Consider the following 21,630-nt stretch of genomic DNA (forward strand, 5'->3'; position numbering starts at 1 on the left):
GCATCCCATCCCATTCGTAAGCTAAAAAACATTTATCAATTCAAAAATAAAATATAAAATTTTTGATAATTTTATTGTTTATTTCATTCAATTCAATTTACTGAAATCTTAAAATAAAAATATAACTTTATTTCATCCAGATCTAAATTCTTGGCAATGGTATATTCAATTGATAAGGTAGATAACTCATCCAATGTATATTCTGTCATCATGAACGGAGATAAATTGCGATTAACTTCATCTCTGAAAAAACTTCCTTCAGCACTACATGAATCATAAGGACAATGAAAAGATCTGCTAGCGATTCCATCAAATTGTTTGGGCACACGAATTGCAAGATTTTCAGTGAGAATAACTGTCTTTGAAATGGCTCTGCAAACAATTTAATTCTTCATATAAATGAATTATTGAGATAACCTTCTGATAAACCTGCACACAGAATTTCAAAATGCATACTGGAATTGACTGTTATGCTTTATGATCAACTCAAAACTGTCTTTCAAACTGATTTTCACTGTTTAATAACGTTGATAAAGTGGATACTAAAATTTTTCTTCTCTATCATTCCAATTTTGTTTTGCTGTTCATTATCATATATTCTCTTCTGGAGCAAATTATTATTTGCTCAAATTCAACTGTCAACCTTTTTTGCATTCTAGAATAGCATTTCAACAACAGTCTAGAACAGCATTTCAGAACCTTTTTTTAGATAGAGACTACTTTTATATTTAAAGCAGAAGCCACGGAGCTGCATAAAAAAATTAAATTAATGAACAATTATATTAATAACTATTTTTTAAATATAATGATATGTGAAATCCCTAGATATTATAGTATTATATGTTAAACCCCTACCATTATTGATGTTATGGGGATTGCATTATTCCTATGTGTAATCCATTTATTTCTATTCACTGATTGCAATAATAATAATAAAAAACAACATATACTGATGTAGCTGAGTGGTCAGGAGCGCAAGTGCAGTAGCACATGCTCTTTGAGTGGACTGGGGTGCAAGCTTGTGACTGCTAAAGACGGTTAACATTTGTATTGATTGATTTATTGTAAACTCCACTGATTCACTAAAATGGCCTCTGTGGTCAGGAAATCTATCCATAATTGATGCCGCCAACTCTGACCAATTATAACTTTATAAAAATAATGAAATAAAGTTACAAATAAAATAAAATAAATAAGTAAAATCAACTGAAAAGTATAGATTAAAATCATTAAACCTATACTACTATAAAACTGAAGCTTTCGGCAGCATCTGCTGCCTTCCTGAACATAAGTAGTGCTGCATCAACAATTCATTATAAAGCACTAAGCCTTTCCAGCAGACCCAGGATGTAATATGGTACCTGCACATACTCCATTTCCCATATGTTAGCACCGGAAATGGCACGGGGCTGTACAACCTTGAAACGTTCATCCCTATCCAGGATAACAACCTTCTCTCCGGAAGCTGCACTGGATACTGGAGAGAAGGTTGTTTGATTCTAAATATCATATTAAACAAAAATTAACCATTCTCTCCACGATTTTGCACAGACAGCTAGTCAGAGCAATAGGACAATAATTAGTAGGGATTTTAGGATCCTTTCTTGGCTTCGCAAAGGCAAGAACAATTGCCATGCGCCAAAAATTCGGAAATTGCTCTTCAGTATAGATTCACATAATGTCCTCTACATGTTCACAGATGAAACATTTATACAATCTTACATCCTGGTACTTGTACAGCATGAGGTATTTGCTCTTCAGCATTTGCAGTTGAACTCTCTCTACCAGCATTTACTTATAATAGTTTCAGCATATCTGTTTCTCCATGTCACCTCTCTACAGCAACAAATGTTTTATGATTTGGTACTTGTCAGGTTAAAGTTTTAGCTATATTTGCAAACTGCACCTTCAAAATTCTTATGAACTGCACCATAAATTAAAATCATATCAGTTGATTCAGTAAAATTAAATTAATTTTTAGCATCTCCCATAATATCAGTCTAACAAATACTGTTCTGTAAACAAATAAGGCAGTTGTCGTGAAACCTGAAACTCAAATAACAGACACATGCTGACACTGTTATATACTCTGCCACACTGGTTACTCATAATTGAATAAATGGTATGGTTCGTGTGGGAGAACAACACTATTCATGTCAGCTGGTACATATGTTTTAACTGTTTAAAGCCCATTTTATACAATCATATTTTTATTACATAATAAACATAAAAATGTTTTGCCATTTTACATGGTTCTGTAATTTATCATTGTTTAATATCTCAGGAATAAGTCTTTGGAGACATACTGTAAGTTCACAGTACTTTTTTTCAATTACACCAAAATATCAATGATGGTTCCAAAATTAAAGATAGAGACTTGGATTCAGAACACAAAATACACATAATAAACAGTTAAATATAAACAAACACCATCTTTGATAAATAAATGAACATTTTAATAGTTTTAAACTACTGTTTAAACATTTTTAATACAATAAACTGTCATGTTTAAAAAATATCTATAATTTCTAATGAAAGTTCTGTTGGAGGGATCTGTAGGCAATTCTAATAAATTACTTAGTAACATTATCTCTTTAAAGCAGATTTTCAAACAAGTCACTTCTCCATTTATGGAATTTTCACAATGGCTAACACTGTTTCATAAATGAACTAGCTGCAACTTGCTCAAGATTTGAAAGATTAAATCTGCTAGTGTATCCTGACAAGAGTAATCTTCTACCCATGTAGTGATTGTGTTATATTCTTTTTAACCTTAAAACAGAGTAACACAGTCACTACATTGGAAGAAACATGTTGTATGAAGATGAATGAAGTTATGAAGTTTTCTAGATACTTCATATATACATGCATATGAAGTATCTATAAAAGTATATATGTGTTGCAATATCATATCTATGTTTCCAAGAAATTATAGAAGCAGTTTATAAAATATGGTAGTAAAAAAACAGCTTTGAAAATCAAAAGAAAAAACTTGTATACCTGTTAACAGCAGTTGTCCAATTTAGGTAAACACAAGCCAAAACTGAATAAATTCTCAAATTCTAATCTACATGATAAATGTAGAAAATATTACTGCATAAAAAAAAATGAAAAGTAGCAATGGGTTTATTTATTTTTTCAAGATTTCTTGCCACTTTTTTTTTAAATTCTGGTTTGATTTTCGACAATAATTTCATTCTAATCAAGCCAAAATAAGAAAATATTAACATTAAAAAAATTTATGCACAAATATTCATTTTCACAGACCTTAAATTCTACAAATAAATCATACATGTTCCAGGAAATCACTCATAAAAAAGTCAAATTACAGCAGTATACATTTAACATTTTTCTTTAATTTTTTAAAATATAAACAGTCAAGTAGTACAATTTTTAGGTGATGTTCTGCATCATGTCAATTTTTTTTTTGCACAAAATTACATTTTTCTGTCTTGCTTAACTTTTTGTTTCTTCTAATCACTGGTTTCATATCATGCTCATTATTTAGATATGACATTGTATCTATGAGTAAATCTAAAATTACTAATATTGTTTTTAAAAGACTCACATCACCAAAAGAAGCAAATCTGTTATTTATAACGGTCCCAGGGCTGTACTGGAGGATGTATGTGGGTATACACCATATACCCTCTGGATTTTTTAAGGTGAATAGCGTATACCTTCTGGTTTTTGAAAGACTGAAATATGGCGTATACAGGTTATACGCCGTATACCCTCCAGAATTCGATTAATATGCACAGTATACTCTCTGCTTTTTGTAACATTCATAGAGTATACCTTCTGCTAATTTTATGACTACAGCACTGAAAGGTCCCACTAATAGTGGGTCATCATTAGAATTAGCAACTTTGTGTTGAATGCTGAATAACATATAAAGTCTAAATAAATAGCCAATTCAGTGCAAGGAAACAAAACTTCTGACTGGAAATGTGACTCCCCTAGCAGTGAGTTGTACTGGCCCACTGCAGCAATTAAGTGAAGGAACAGGTTATGTTTCAATGCAGGTGTTGAAATAATTTTAAAAAAACACTTCTTCATATTACACTTGAGTTGCCTTAAATTTTTAACAAATAGCAGATTTGCCTCTTCTGGTGATAGCATTCAATTAAAAATGATATTAGTAATGTTAGGTTGACTTGCAGATAATGTCATTTCAAAAGTGAGAATTTAACCACTGAAGGAAATAAGTCCTCAAGACAAAATTATAATGCAGAGAAGTGTTTATTATCAAATTATTCTAACATTTGAATTGAAATATGGCCAAATTCCTTTACATAAAAAATGTACCAATAGCAAAATATAATGTATTTTGAATAGTCAGTGAACAGTTTTCAGTACTGAGTACAAAGAACATGTGGTAATGTACAAAGGTATTCAGACATCTCTCTAAATCAATACTTTATTTAGTAATTTGCAACTTTTTACTATTTTTCTTTTCCTATGGATGAATTTGTGCCTTTTGTGGTCATCATATGACTTCCTTTTCAAATGCCATCAATACCTTATTTCATTTACCCTGTATCTTTTCACTCCATAATCTTGTTCTGTGATGGGAGGCCTGTTCATTGGTCTCAGAAAGACCAATGAACAGGCCCCCCTCAACCTCTCACCACAGCAGCCTCTTTATTACCTGACTTCGGCCACTGACAACAGCTGAAGATACTGAATCAGCAATGGATCAAGAGATGCAAACTAAAGTATCCACTCATTTTCTTAAGAAAATGTCATTTTTGATACTTCAGATCAGTTGCACCTATATGTGGCCATCATGTAAATTTTTTTTTGCACAAAATTACATTTTTCTGTCATGACACCCTAATCTGGCTATATTATGAACCAAAAGGCCAAAAACCATCCACTACAACTCCAAAACCACCAATGAGTGATATTCCTAGCCTCTGCATGACTGACAAATTGTGAACCTGCACAACTGTCGACTGTCAAAAGCCATAGCATCACACATTCAACTCCAGTTACTCTTGCCCCAGTAATTGCTAATCAACCTGATATGACACCACATAACCCTGCCTTTCGATCGTTACCAATCCAGAGTATAATTTCCGAAAGGCAAAAACAGCAAAGTTACTCAAAATTGACAACAGACAGATCAGCACTTATAAAAATTCCCTATCTAACCCTTACAGTTTTCTACCAAAATGTTCAGGGCATCCGAAATAAACTTGAGACCCCTTGAACAAATCCTTTTGTTCAATAATGCATATATAATTTGCCTATCTGAAATGTGGCTTGAATCTGAATTCGAGTCAATAGCCTGTGCTGCTATTGCTGGATATTCATCCTTCTATACATCAAGATCTAATTCCAGAAGTGGTGAAGTTGCTATCTTCATTAAAGATACCAACCTTAAATTTGTTCACACCATGTCTAGTAACTCCTTATTCTATGAAGCAGTACTTGTGACAGTGAAACTGAATGCCTGTTTAACTGATATTGCAGCAATTTACATTCCCCCAGCTAGATATTATTGCCATAGATTTGCCACAAGGAAGCTACAGGCTGGATAATGAGTAAATTAGATTCTCCTGCTACTCATCTACGATGCAGAGATTTAACCTGCCACAACATCTGAGCACTCTCCTACAATGACTAATGAACAATCTCTTCCCAGTAAATATTACAATAGTTAATTAGCCAACTACAGGCACTAATCATCTTGACCTGATTCTTTGTTCAGATGTTTGCAGAGTTGATATTCCACCAAAAACCTCCTTCATATCAGATCATGACCCAGTTGCATTACTTCTTTTAACTGCCTATACCTAACTTACAATATCCATAACACTGTGGAGAAGGTCATAATTTCTCCAACTTTTCTCGATCCCAATAAGTGTTTAAAGGTAGCATAGGGTATTCCATGGCAAGTGCTAGAAGGATGTGACCCAATCCTTGCAGTTGATCTCATCACGAGGTGGATATATACAATCACCCTCTATGCATCATCTAAAATTGTTCGCATTTTCCCCAATAAATTTTTGCCTGATAAATTTTTGGTTCACCAGGGTTTGGTTTGGTGGACCAAAAATTTATCAGGCAGCTTTGAAAATAAGAAGTCCCTTCACAGGTAGTGTAAAATCTCTGACACCACCCAAGATAGGATCCTGTATTCCGGAGCAAGAGATATTTTCAACTGACACAAGGCATCGGCCATAAAGAGATACGCCGACAGGACTAGCCGGGTGGGTAAAGTGCCTGCCTGGCAACCCAAAGGTCGTGGGTTCGATTCCCACCTCGGGCTTGGATCAAAGTACTGCAAAAACCTTGGGAGGTGCATTATGGCCACAGAAGCCTATGTGCCAACAACTACCAAAAAAAAAATAATAAAAAAATAAAGAGATACACAGAAGCTACCTTATCTAAGGGAAAAGAGCCATACTCTACCAAACAGCATGTTTAATTCAAATCTTGATACAGATAATTGGATGGACCACATTGCCAGATCCCAAACCAATACTACTCTTTTAGAACTATCTCTCCGACATTCTATGGTTTCTATCACCAGATAGCAAATTATAAATGCAATATATTCCCTCTGCCCATCGAGTATGGCAGGCCAAGATAAGATACCTCATTTTATCATTAAATGCCCCAGCCCCTACATCCTAGATGTATTGTTCTCAATCTACAGCTCAGTCCTCTACACACAAGTATTCCCTGCCCGATGGAATGAATACTTTGCAATCCCATTGCCAAAAGTTCAAGTGCCAACAAGTCCAAAAAATTTCAGGGCTATTTCAACTTCTTTCACCCTCCTCAAACTCCTAGGAAAGATACTCCTTCCATCATTAAACCAGCATCTCGTGCCTCAGAAATCAAAACAGTTCCACTTCAGTCAGAAATAGATCAACCATAATAAACATGGTAGCACAGACATCCATCCATTCTTCAGGCCTTCAAAACTAAATCTGAATCAGCACTTGCATACACTGATACTGAATCTGCTTTTGACAGCCTAGATATCACAGCCCTTCTCAACCTTCTGAACTCTCTTCAGGATTAATGGCAATCTGCTGATTTTTCTCACATCTTTATTGAAGAATAGAAGTGTAGATTTTACAACGAAGAAGTTCCATATATCTGGAAGATCATGATGGGTACCGCAAGGTGGAGTCCTTTCTGGCCTCCTATTCTCAGCCATCCTTATCCCTTTTATGTGTTTTCCATGATTATGCAATAATATATGCTGATGATATAAATTTTCTTACCTTAATCCCACCTTCAACAAATCCAATGGTAATAGCTTCTTCAATCACAGAGTTTGACCATATTTTCAGCTTACATACAGAATTTCAGGTTAAATCTTATCCCAAATAAATCTGCAATAATGACTTATTTATTCCAACAGCAACCTATAATTATTCAACCATCAGTTTGAGGCACTCGCATCCCAGTTTTTACTAGCCATAAGGACCTCACCATCTATTTTGATCTGAAGATGAGATTTAATGTCCACACAGAATACCTCTGTAAGCGATTTATCACCTTACGCTGGAAAGTGAAACAGCACTTACTCCATATCAATGAAGCTGCAACCACTATCAAATATCTACAGACCAGAGTTTATCCATTGATATTATACGCTGCTGAAATTTGGGCATCTGCATCACCCTCCCTACAGAAACCAGTATACACAGAATAGCAGACCCTGAAATGGGCCACTCATAAGCATCACCAACCTCCTCAACTGAAAACCAGTGAAATGGCTGAGCAGCTAAATGTAACCAGGCTCCCAAAGTTAGCTGACATCAGACACTTAATTACTACTGTAAAATTGTTTCACAGGAGTGATAAATGCCCTGAACATCTGGGATTTCTGACAGTAGCATAACAATCAGCCATCCCTAAAGTACAAACCCACACTTATTCTGAAACTATGTGATCGTTTCTTACCTGCTCAGACACTTCCAAAAATACAGGCCCTCCTGTGACTTGGAACTGGCCTATTGAAGATGACTTCTGATACCGTTGCATTGTCTTAAAGTGGATAATTAGTACAACTGGAATAAATCTTTTCTAAATTCTGCTGTATAAATTGTGCCAGATTACCAAATGATGAAATTAGTCATCCACACTGCCTGTTCGAAGTGTATTGTAATTTTGAGCTGCAACATGAACTGTTATCTCATTTGATGTTTGTCAGATAAAAATTCTTGGTTTGGATTTTAATTTACTTTCCTTGCCATATTTTGCAGTTGTAATGTACAACAATGCAAGTATTTTTTCTTCTGATAATTTTCTTTTTATTTTATATGCATTTTAATCATTGTATAACTAATTATTCTTGTGTAGCTTGGCTACACAAGAATTCTTGGCCTTTCTCTCTTGTGTTTTATTCCTGGCAATAGATACTGCTATACTTTTTCCCAGTTTTATTTAATCACATCTATCATATTTTACTAAATGTAATACTCCTGGCAATGTTGCCATGATGAGTAATATTGTTACTAGTACTGTCTACAACCTGTACCATACTTAGCAACAATAAAGATAGTTTATGTATTTATTCAGGACTCAAATGTGAGTCAAGTAAGTTAAATCTCAGTGAAGTCCAGTTGTACAATGACCAATCCAAAGGTTGCAAATTCAAAATGGAGGGATTGCCAGCAACCTGGGTAAATCATATTCAAAGTCAAAACACAAAATGGTGGGACTGCCAGCAACCTGGGTAAATCATATTCAAAGTCAAAACACTGCAGTATAGTGGAGGTTATCACCTAGGCATGAAACTAATGTAAGCATGAGTCAATGTGTGGCATCCATATCACAAAGAGAAATGGCCAACCCTCTGTGCCATCACACAATACTAGGTGGTAGATGACTTGTCACCTGACGAAATACTGCCACTTTTCTTACTGGCGACTTAAAGGTTGTGAAAATCATGTTTAGTCTCCAGAACAAAGCTCTGGAATCTCCTCTTCTCTTCTATCATGCAGTATGGGAGGCCCCATCATATGAGATTATGATGGACATTGTGATGTGTTCCAGGGTCCCTACATTATCAGAACAGCTTTAAAACAGTTTTTGCAGCTTGACCAGTTAGACAGTCTACTAGACCAAAACTACTTGTAACTCTCTATGAGGTATCCAGATCATCATCTCAGTGCTGATCTGGATCTCAGTGCCCTCTACTCTGCCAGCTCATGACTGGGCATGGGTCCCCTGCCGTGCTGAGGATTAAGGATTATACCATATCCAAAAGTTTCATCAACTCATTATGTTATCTGATTAATGCATCATTAATATCAAAAGTAACAGAACAAACTTATCTGCAAAAATATCTAAATATCTGAAAAATTTCCATATTCATTTTACAAATATACACATTCAAAATTACAATCTTAATAATGTCCACTTCCAATCTGCTAACCATCACTTATTTCTATAACTCAACTGCTGGATGCCATAACCTACTCAGCTGCTCTAATTATTTGCTCTGTGATTTCATTCACTTGATGGCCTGTACATACATCCTCTCTGATATCCTTTGACAGAGACTTTCAAATCTGGAATCTCTTTACTGTAATCCATCATATTTATCTGTTGTCTCTATCACCTTCCCAACTCTACAAACTAGAACTTTTAGACTTCCTCTTAGAAAGTCCACTCTCTCAATGGTGAAGTAATTTTCCTCAATGATTGCAATGTTTACAACTCTGGCTGACAGATGTGCTAAGGTTTTCATACCTATTAATCACCTTACACAATTTCTCCATTTACTTATTAGAATACCAGAAAATCTTAACTATACACCCAACACATATCTTTTTCACAATCTTTTTCTCATTAACAATTTTTCAGAGTATATATTTAATGTTAGTAGTCCTCTAGGTACCTCAGATCATAACTTGGTGATAGTCTCTTCTCCGATGGAGCTCCTCTCCCATAGCTGCCAACTTTTGAAAAGCTGGAGATTGGGCAACTGTAAGCAGGAAAAAAGACTTTTAATGAAAACAGTAAAACACAAAAATTTTTGGAAAAAGCAGGAGGTTTTTTAAAGTCCACACTGCACTAGAAATTAAATTTCACTCTCAACATACAATTTTAAATTGAAATACAGACAGAGGATTGTGCACAGGACCAGTACAGTATGCTTTCAAACATCTGCTTACCTAGGATTTTTCTGCCTGTAGAATTTTGTGATGATAATTGCTTCACCAGAAATAAATCTGAACTCTCAAGTTTTTTTTTTTTTTTTAACTGGCTGAATAATCTCTCCCATTCAGCACTGCTATGAGGAGTTGATAAAATGCCAAGCATGAATTGGGATAATAAGCTTCCTGTGAGTTCCTCAAGTAAGGGCAACTGTATACCAATTCTTTCTTCTTTCATAATAACATCTGATAGGTCTCACAGAAACTGATATCACAAAATGTCTATTTCTCTCTTCGATACAAAATCATTCTTTTCAATTTGGTTCAAAAAACCCGTTTTCCAAACATCACTATTGTATGACAAACTGGTTCTCTAAATACAATTATATTTAAATAACAGTTAACTTACTTCTGAAAACTTAAGTAGCAACTTGCTATCTATAAATTCTGTTTAGAGGTGGCAGACTTTTAACCCAGAAGATGGCTGCAAGGGAACACTTCAGTCTTAGGAATTCACAAAAGAAAGTCTGCTGACCGCCAAATAAGCCTACAGCTTCTACTATGCATGTATTAAGTATCTGAAGTTGTATGCTTCAATGAACTGTATCAGGATACATATCGTCTTGATGGCACAACATTGGTAGAACTGCACTAAGAGTTTTTCTTTCATTCTTTTTTTATATTATACAGGGTATGACTACTAAATAACGAGACTGTGCACACAGCCACTACACACCAACCACCACTTGCAAAACAAAGGAACAGCAGTTGACTTTGAACCTTCCCCTAGTTGTCTACCAAGTCACATTAAAAATGCTCATTCACTTTGCAGTGAGGCAAGTTTTCATTACTGTGTTCTTGTGGTTTGCCAGAAAAATGACAGACAAGAGAATTGAACAACGAATCAACCTCAAATTTACAAAACACTAACTGAAAGTTATGAGTTGTTATGTCAAGTTTATCGAGAAAGTACTACATCAAGAGCTTGCATGTTTGAATGGTATAGAGGATTTTTAGAAGGAAGAGAGAGAGAGAGAGAGAGAGAGAGAGAGAGAGAGAGAGAGAGAGAGAGAGAGAGAGAGAGAGAGAGAGAGAAAAAAAATGTGGCAGACAGTGAATGACTGGGCCATCCAGTGTCCATGAAAACTGATGAAAATGTGGACCAGGTAAGGAATGATTAGCAGTAATCATCGTTTAAGCATTAAAATGGTTCCATCAGAACTCAATATGGACAAAGAAACAGACAAATTTTAATTGAAAATTAAGGAGTGAGAAAAGTGTGCATCAAGATGGTACCAAAAATTTTGAATGAAGATCAAAGAATGAGAAGGTTCCAAGTTTATAAAGATATTTTGAAAGGGAAAAAAAATAAAATAAAATACTGAAGAAGATCAGGACTGTCTGAATACTATAATTACTTGTGATAAAAGTAGGCTGTTCCAGTATGATCTAGAAGAAAAAAGATTATGGAAGACAAAATCCCCCAGACCAAAAAAAAAAGCAAGAATGTCAAAATCAAAAATGAAAACCATGCTTTTTTGTTTTCTTTGATATTAAAGGAATTATTATGGCCAAATACATCCTGCCAAATCAGACTAACAATCAAACATACTACAATGAAGTTCTGACAAGGCTGTGTGAAAAAATTCAAAGGAAGAGAACTGACTTTAGCATTTGTGGAAGGATGGTTAGATGCTCTATCAAGACAATGCTCCAGCACACAATGAGCTATCTGTTCACCAATTTCTGGCCAAAACACAAATTCCTGTGTGAACATGCGCCCTACTTGCCAGACCTAACTCCTTGCAACTTTTTTTTCTTTTCCCTAAACTGAAAAGTGTACTTAAGGGGACCCATTTCCAGTGCACTGAAGAGATTCATAAAAAAACAACCAGTGTTAAATGGGCTTACAGAAGATGACTTCCAATAATGTTTCTGTGCTTGGAAGAACTGTATGGAACAGCATGGGCAAACCAAAGGCAATTATTTTTAAGGAGATAACTTGTAAAGTACAAAATATTTAATTATATTTATTTTATTACAATGGACTTATTATTTAATATCCACACGTTGTATGTATAAAACATGGAAAAGTTTTCTGTGAATGTTGTGGTAAATCAGTTCACCATCAGTGTTTTGACGTTCATGACATTGTCTCTCACTGATCTTTTATAATTGTGAATGAATGATAAAGGAAGGCAGCCTTTATTCATTTATAGACGGGTGTTTTGGCTCTTATTCCAGACTCTATTGGCAGTGAAAGTTAAAGGAGTTTTCATTCAATTCTTTTAATTTCTTTGAAAATAAATCTTTAATGATATTAGTTTTAAATAAACTACATTCTTTTATTAATCTTTATTGCTTTCTTATAAATTAGTCTTATGAATAAATGGAACAATAAAGATACTGCATCAACATCACACGATTTTACTAGCACTATAGATTTTACTTCAGCCATGATAAATGATAATCATAACCTATTATAGTTAGGGAAGGACGTTAAGTGGTTGCTTTCAATGTAATAATTTCATAAAATTCTTCATATTCTATTAGCATCTAAAATTTAATTTGACCTTCTGTACACAGGTCTGCTTTAGAGTCTGATGAGATATCAAAGTAAATTTTATTCCATACATTAATTAATAGAATAAAATTTAGATTAACACTAACAAAACATGTTTGATAGACATGGGGGAAAAAGCTACAAAACTTATTCATCTACGCACCTGAAATATTGAACTGATGATTTGAATGAACCAATTTTTTACCATGTTAGCAGCACAATATACAGTGGACACCCGCTTTACGATTGGTTCACTTTACGATGGTCTCTCTGTTCACTATACAATATGTGGTAAGAATCAGTTATTGTGATTCCGATTACGAACTGAATTTTAATTCTATTAAACGATGATTCTGATAAGCGAAAATAGGAGGAATATTAGCCACATGCTATAAAATTAAAGATTTAAAGCACAAATTTACACTTTTATTACCTTGCCAATTAAAAAAATAAATGAAAAGTGAAAATCGGAAGAATATTTTCCATAGCTAATTGATAGCTATGGAAAATATTCTTTCGATTTATGCTAGCTAATTGATATTTCTGTTCACTGACATTTTTTATTGGGGGACGTAAAATTTAAAACAGTAAAAAAAAAAAATAAGAAATCAAAAATAAGCAAAAAATAAGCAATACACACAAGTGAGATATGGAGTAACAAGTTTAGGAAAATTAAAAAATAGAAATGAAGAGAAGATTATGAAAATTTATTTATGTTTTTTATATGATTGAAGAGCCCATGGAAGGGAAAACAAATTTCACCATAATAATGTAAAATCCCACAGAATTCCAGTTATTGGTATTATCATAAATTATTGGTATTACCACAGAATTCCAGTTATTGGTATTATCACGACTTTACTGCCTGTTTATAATAGACTGCACTAACAGAAAAGCTCAATAAACTGGAAACTGCAAATTATTTTTATTGTTTTTTGGTTGTGACTTCCAGAAATATGCTTTGGAAAAATATCATAAAGGCATCCAAAATTGATTCTTATAACCAAACATATGATAATGATGAAAGTGTGGTGCATTTTAATGATTTGAATTGGTTTTTATTACTTTATGCTGGTTTTATTTCACTTTATGCTGGGACGATTGTCTCAAACCAGATCACATGGTCCTCTCAGCCAATAGCAACCTTTATAATGTGTTGGCCACGTTTTGTTTTTGCATCCTTTAGTTGAAGTGATTTTTTGTGTTGTGCTTTAATCAATATATTAGTCTTAATAAATTTTTTTAATCAATATATACAATTTCCATTATAAAAATCACCTTTTAGAATGATTAATATCTTAGTTATATAGCAAAAATTTCAACTTCCGAGGTCTTGGAACGAATTACCAAAAAACAGTATGTTATTGGGTTCAACATTGCGATATTTTCATGATACAATGGTATCTCTGGAATGGATTAATATCGTAAAGCGGGGGTTCACTGTGTGTGTGTGTGTGTGTGTGTGTGTGTGTGTGTGTGTGTGTGTGTGTGTGTGTGTGTGTGTGTGTGTGTGCGCGCGCGCGCGCGTGCGTGCGTGTGTGCGTGGGGAACACTGGGCAAAGTGCAATGGGCAAACAGGCAATGAACTATACGTTAAAATAAACTTACATAGATCTCAAATCAAGTTGTATAAAAGTAAAACTCAGGGTAAAAATTCAAAATTCGATAACAAAATAAAATTACAGCATCTCCAAGAACATGGCCTCACGAAAATGAAGATCTGGCCACAGTTGGGAACACACATAAAAAGGACATAACTGAAGATTTGTTTATAATAATCATAAAAAAAAATCACTGCACCTATACATGATATGTTGGATGCACAACTTGTGTAATCAAGACCTGATAATTTTTGTAAAATCGGACAAATGCTAATTTAATGTGATGTTCTCTTGTAGAGGATCTGTGTCATTTTGAATTAATAAAATTAAATAATAGCCATTAATAAATAAAAAGATTTGAATTCAAATCAAATAAAAGATAACATATTAAATAAAACATATAACATATTAAGATATATTGTAGAAATATTATATTTTAGAAATTTTAAGTCAGGAATCCTCCCACCTGAGATTTTTTTTCAAGTTTCTCAGGAATAACTGCATCCAGGTAAGGTATAATTAGAATAGATGGAAATAGTATTGAAAAACCTGCCTAAAGATGGATGAACTTGTAATAGGACAAAGGAATGAATAAGCTTTGACCCTAAATCCATGCATGCCAAATAACTGAGGTATAAAAGGAGATAAATATCCAAAGCTTGATGAGGGCTTTTCTTCGCTTATACCATCTTCAAAGATGGAGTGAACACGTGTCAAAGGCCGTATTTATATGGCAAGCACATTCCATTGTAGTATTTCAAAAGCATGGGGATGGGGGTTTCAGTAGACAAAAGGAAGAGGAGGATAGAAGGAAAATTCCTGTCCCCTCATATTTCGCTAATAGTTTTGGAATTTAAAAATTTAGATATTTAGAACAGCTTGGTCTATTTTTGTTTTATTATTTGAAGCTACTTTTAAACTGCTTTTGTGCTTTTGGATTCTCGTATCTAATTGTTTTCGTGCTGCCTATATAACTGATTAAATTCCACATGAATAGAACATTACACATGGTTACATATCCTGAGAACTGCCTACCCAACTTAGCCATTGACTGCACATGGGCTACAGAATGACAAAAATGGGGGTAGGGGTATGCTAGGTGGGTAAGTGTTAGTTTATCTAGTATCTATCAGAATAATATGTTACATGGGGGTTATGTATATATGAATAGCTGGTCATACCAATGGCTATTATATACATCTTACAGCTACAGAAATGCTATACCATATTGCTATGGTCATTCCCAGTCGTTATTCTTATTTTAAATTTAATTTGAATGCTCTCAACATATTTTAACTTTCTTATTGTTATTTGCTCATATTCTTATCAGCTACTAAAGTAAAAATTAATCATTATAACTATCACCAAAACTTTATAATCAAATTAATATAGGTCATACCATGGCCACTTCGATTATATCTCTATACGTTAAAAAAAAGTTTTCCTCCTAGTGATATTTATTTGAGCCAATGGGAGAAGAGGACAAGGCAAATACGTCACTACAAATGCAATTAATTATTGACAACTGCCTCCATGACGTTTGCCAATCTCGTGCACGTGCTTCCCTATCTAACATTTGATGTTCCATTGTAATGTTTTTTTTTGTATATTAATGAATACTGTATACAGTATTTGTATAGTTTGTACATATTTCAGTTAAATATTTTCGTCCTGCTCTTTCAGGTGCAACAATATTCCTCATGCATTATGGAACCTGAAGCAAAAGGCCTTTTCCTAAGTGACCTATGTAAAGGCAGGTAAATAATTACCTAGTGATATTTATTCGACCTTGAGAATGCTGAGCACTACAAATGGACAGGTAAATAATTAAATAGGTCATTTCCTGATTAGATATCAATCAGTTCATATCGGCAGGTGTGTCTTTTACGTAGAAAAGATTTGACTTACTTCGTATACCTCTACATTTTACGTCAAAAAGTGTGCGCGGGGGTGGGCGAGCAAAGCGAGCAGGTGGCGAAGTCCCCTAGTTATTATTATTAAATTTATTGGCTTTCATATTTTTATGGAAAAATTATAAATTATTTAAATTATGTAAACTATTTTTATGGTAAGTTTACTCAAAATTTTCTGAAATACTTTTATCAATTTTTTTTATTCATAATGCAGAGCTAATCTTTTTCACCTTTTTTTTTTTTTAACAGAATGCATAGAGGAACATGAGTGCTTGCACAGCAGAGTTTCAACCACACACTTGGCCATTTATTTTATAAATATGTAACTGTAATGTACATTGTAGAGCCTTTTGTATAAATTATTTCTTTGTTAAAAATTAGGTTACTATCTATTGGACCAATGGCTCCTTTATACCAAATTAAGGAAAACTTTGCCCCTCCCTATTTAAAATATGTTTAAAATTTTATTTCTGATTAGTGACATTTATATAAGCAGTTATTCTGAGCATTTCACATTTAGGTCAACGTTAATGTTAGTATGAGGAACACAAACAGCAATTCTACTAATTACTTATTATTTATGCATTTATAAAATGTTGGTCCCTGTTGAAGTGCTCATTAATGTGCAAAGACAGCAATTAGTTCTATATTTTTTAGTTTATTATTTAAATTTTAGTTTATTTAATATGAACAAATTCATGTTATATATTTTTGTATATTAAATTTAGGATATAACAACAATTTTCTACATCAGCCATACACACACACACACACGATATGAAACATTTGCATCTCACATGTGGATATTTCTCATCAGTGGATCATTAAGCCATCCACTCATGCTGTCCTTCCTCAGTGATGAAACCCAAAAGTGCTTGTATTTTTTTTTTTTTTTTTAAATCTTCAAATAAAACTAGCTTACATTCATTTCACAATTACACCAAACACATTTTTAGATAAACTGTGTTTGGTGTAATTGTGAAGAGGACCTTACCAACGATAAAAAAGCAGGTGACTAGTCAAAATTTAAATTTAGAAAACATAAAATGCAAACAGTAACATTTAAACCAATTTTAACATTAATTTTGAATCATACTTTATTTTTTATTTTAGTCGATATAAATATATAAATTATAATTTCCCACGAAAGCTTTTGCTCCTTTATTTTGATTGTGTGTGTTTCCATCCTTCAGACTCTGAGCCACTGCTACCATGCAACTCTAACATTCACTGCTCTAACAATTTATCCAGCATTCCAAAACCTGCATGCCAGCTACTGAAGATCAAAGAAATAGCATATGACCTGGGTCAAATGACATTACTTATAAGATGAGCTGAATGCTTCAAAGGATTCATTAGAGGTGCATCAGTGGAAAGGCAGGAGACAAATGCAATCTCACAAGTGGCATAACATTAGTGCTTATGCCATAGAAGCATCATTATGGACAATAGCAAAGTTCACCCACATAGGCAGTGTTCGGGGGTTTTATTCATTGGTTATTGTGGGACAATAACCAGCAATGGTTAGAGGGGGGCTTAGAGGGGAACAGGTATTCTGTGTGTTATCAGACACTCAGTCTAAAACACTGATGGATCCAATATTTTTCTATTTCAAAAGATTTAGGAGAAGTCCAGTTGGCCTGCCTCCATAAAATCCAGTCATGCACACCTTCTCGATGGTAAGCCCTGTTACATCTCTCAGGTGGCAATGAACGTGTAGAGTGGTTCTCTTCAAGACACCTGGTCAGTGTGAAAAGGAAAAGACCAAACCCTTCAGCACATGACAGCACGACGAAACAAACGGCCCTCAATCCCCAGCGGCTTTCACTCCCTCTCTTACGGCAGCAAGAGGATCAGAGTGGAAGCAGAGGGTGCTAAGAGTCTCTGGGTACGACCAGGCTGCCTGCACGGAAACTGAACCTGGCCTGTTACAACGTAAGATCGTTCATTGGTGAAGACGGGATATTAGGGCTGGAAAATGAACTAGGAAATGTAAACTGGAATATCATCAGTTTTGCTGAAACAAGACGAGGAAATGAATCACTTGTAAGTTTATCAAGTGGAAATCTGTTGTACACCAATGGAAACAGTGAAAGAAGTGAAGGTGGAGTTGGGTTTCTGGTCCATAAAGATATAAAAAACAACATTTTGGAATTCAAAAGTACATCACCAAGGGTGTCATTTCTAAGAGGTACAAAAGTACATCACTCAAGATTTCTAAGAGGTACACGCTAAAGGTTATAATGATTTATGCACCAACATCGAGCCATGATGATGAAGAGGTTGAAGAAATTGAGTCTTCTAGATGAGCAGAAAACCCACTACACTATTATTATGGGGGACTTCGATGCTAAGGTTGGAAAAAGAGAAAACAGCGCAGAAAGGGGAACTATAGGAAATTTTGGAATTGGTGAAAAAAATGAAAGAGGTGAAAGACTTGTGGAATTTGCAGAATCTCAAGGATTGTCAGTAATGAACACTTTTTTCAAGAAAAGGGTGAACAGAAAGTGGACATGGAAGAGTCCACATGGATAAACAACTAATGAAATCGACTTCATCCTCACTAAACAGAATATATATTGTGAATGATGTAACCATCCTGAATAAGGTAAATGTTGGAAGTGATCACAGAATGGAAGGATGCACACTTGATATAGATGTAAGAAAAGAGAGGAAAAAACTGACTCGAGTAAATAATACGAAGGTCTTTGAGATAACAGAAGAGAAGAAAAAGCAGATGTACTGGAACTTAAGAACAAGTTTGGGCTTCTGCAGATAGCTCAGGACCAAGATATTGATGAAGAATATTACAACTTTCTGAAAGTGATAAAGCCCAAGAAACCTATAGGTAAAAAGAAATCCAGAGGGAAAAAAAATTGGTCAAGAAACACTTGTCATGATGAACCAAAGATGACAAATGAAGAGCAAGATAAACACCGACAAGGAGAAAATTGAGTATACTGAGTTATGCAAAGCCATTAGAAAGAGACTCAGAGAGGACATAAGAAGATTAACACAAGAAAAGTAGAACAAGCATTAAGGGAAAAAAAAAGGACTTAAATCAGCAGCCATGAGCTGTAATACATAAAGACAAATGATACTGAAAAAGAATAGCGATGGTGTACTTATAAATAGTAGAGAAGGTATAATTTAAATAGCAGAAGACTGGTATATAGAATTATACAACGAGCGAGGTAGTTGTTGGCGCATCAGCTTCTGTGGCTATAATGCACGTCCCAAGGTTTTTGCAGTACTTTAATCCAAGCCCGAGGAGGGATTTCAACCCGTGACCTTTAGGTTGTCAGGCAGGCACGTTACCCACCCGGCTAGCCCAGTTGGCAACGAGCGAGGGAATGATGTCAGCAGTGGGGAAGATGGATCGCAAATTAGCAAAACATACGACATACCCGATAATCTTCTGATGAGGTAGAACATGCGTTGAAGAAAATGAAGAATCAGAAAGCCCCGGGGGAAGATGAAGTTACTGTACAGTTGTTAAAATTGGGAGGAAGAGACATAACACAAAAACTGGCAAGGCTCTTCACAAAATGCATTAGAAAAAGTGTGATGCCTAAGCAGTGGAATAATGCAATCATAGTTTTGCTGCATAAGAAAGGAGATAAATCAGAAATTGGAAATTATAGACCAATTAGCTTGTTATTCCACATCTACAAGTTATTCAGAAGGGTCATTACCAACAGATTAGAAAGAATACTTGATGAGAATCAACCGAAAGAGCTAGCTGGCTTTAGGACAGGATTCTCAACTATGGATCACCTTCACGTAATATCACAGCTAATGGAGAAAGAAAATGAATATAAAACACCATTATGCCTGGAATTTGTGGATTATGAAAAGGCATTTGACTCCATACAGCACAAGGCAATGTTTCGGGTACTGGAAAGACAAGGCATAGATACCCCCATATATTATGATTTTGAAGAAAATATATGAGAGCGCTACCTCCTTCATTAGACTAGACAAAGACAGTAGCAAATTTAAAATCGAGAAAGGAGTTCCACAAGGAGACACAATATCTCCGAAGCTGTTTACTGCTGCCCTTGAGGAAGCTTTCAGAAAATTAGACTGGTCGCAGAAAGGATTCAATGTGAATGGAGAGGACCTAAACCATTTACAATTTGCAGATGACACTGTGGTCATAAGCCACGATTCCAAAGAATTAAAGGAAAATCTTAATCAGTTATGCACAGCTAGTAAGGATTTTGGACTAAAGATGAATTTGGCTAAAACAAAAGTGATGATGAACAAGTATGCCACAGAAAGGGACATAATGATTGAAGGAGCAGTAATTGAAAAGGTGGAGTCATATACTTATCTGGGACAAGTTATTAGATGTAATAATGATAAATGGCTGGAAGTCAAGAGAAGAGTAAATTTTGGATGGATAGCACTCAGGAAATATGGTTACATACTGAAGAGCAATATCCCAATAAAATAATGAACCAATGTATACTCCCCACCATGACTTATGGAAGTGAAACTTGGGCACTCACCAAAAGAATGGAAGAGAAGCTGAGAACTACACAGCGAAGAATGGAACGAATTATATTGGGAATCAAGACTGTTAGATAAGAAGAGAAACACATGGATTAGGCAGCAAACTCAAGTAAAGGACATTTTTATCAAAAACTAAAGAACTAAAATGGTCTTGGGCAGGACACATAGCTGAAAGACATGATGACAGATGGACTAAGAAAATAACAGAATGGTACCCAAGAGGAGCTAGAAGAAAACTGGAGGACAATGGCGGAGAAGGATAGATGAAATTCATGAGTTTGTGGGTAGTAAATGGATGGCCATTGCACAAAACAGAAGAAACTGTAAAGTTGCTGGAGAGGCCTTCATCCAGCAGTGTTTGTTTGTTTGTTTTTTGGAGCATTAGCAACTAAGGCCATATTGCTACGGGATATGTGGTGGTCATTCCCTGACCTTTCCGCATCCTCCGTATTTGGTGGTGACGGGCTCGAACCCCGGTCTAATCAAGAAGCGTGTGCTACGCACTGCCACTCCTTCCCACCCGGCTACGGAGGCGCCACATCATCCAGCAGTGGATTGAAAATGGCTGATGATGATGATGAACCAGCAATGAAGAAAATAAGCCAGCCAAAAGATACCCCATGACTAGCACTGCAGATGTATGGATGTCAAAAACTGGAAAACAAGGTTGCAGACAATCCCCACACCCTTCAATACTAGACAGCAGGGATCCATTTCCACCCCAACAGTATTCAGGGAATTCAGAATAATAGAACTATACAGCTGTATAGCAATTAACAATCTTCTTGTGCACGGACAAATCCATTTTCAGTGATATCAGCAATGACAATAATGGCTGGAAAAGTTCTGGGAACATGTTATATGGTAGATAGATGTGGTACACTGTTTAGAACTGAGAGATGAAT

At 34.9% G+C, this 21,630-nt stretch overlaps 1 protein-coding gene across 1 annotated transcript in view; it reads right to left on the bottom strand.

The window, feature by feature from the left end:
- Positions 1-21,630, bottom strand: part of LOC150089156 (PHD finger protein rhinoceros-like) — a 327,976-nt gene that overhangs the window by 40,125 nt on the left and 266,221 nt on the right. Inside the window, exon 20 of the mRNA XM_090389568.1 lies at positions 9,872-9,958. Coding sequence (XP_090245694.1) covers positions 9,872-9,958 — 87 coding nt within the window. The remainder of the gene's footprint in view (positions 1-9,871; positions 9,959-21,630) is intronic.

Source organism: Mastigoproctus giganteus, chromosome 2 (genome assembly GCF_048544385.1).
Source record: "Mastigoproctus giganteus isolate SK-2022 chromosome 2, ASM4854438v1, whole genome shotgun sequence".
NCBI lineage: Eukaryota > Metazoa > Arthropoda > Arachnida > Uropygi > Thelyphonidae > Mastigoproctus > Mastigoproctus giganteus.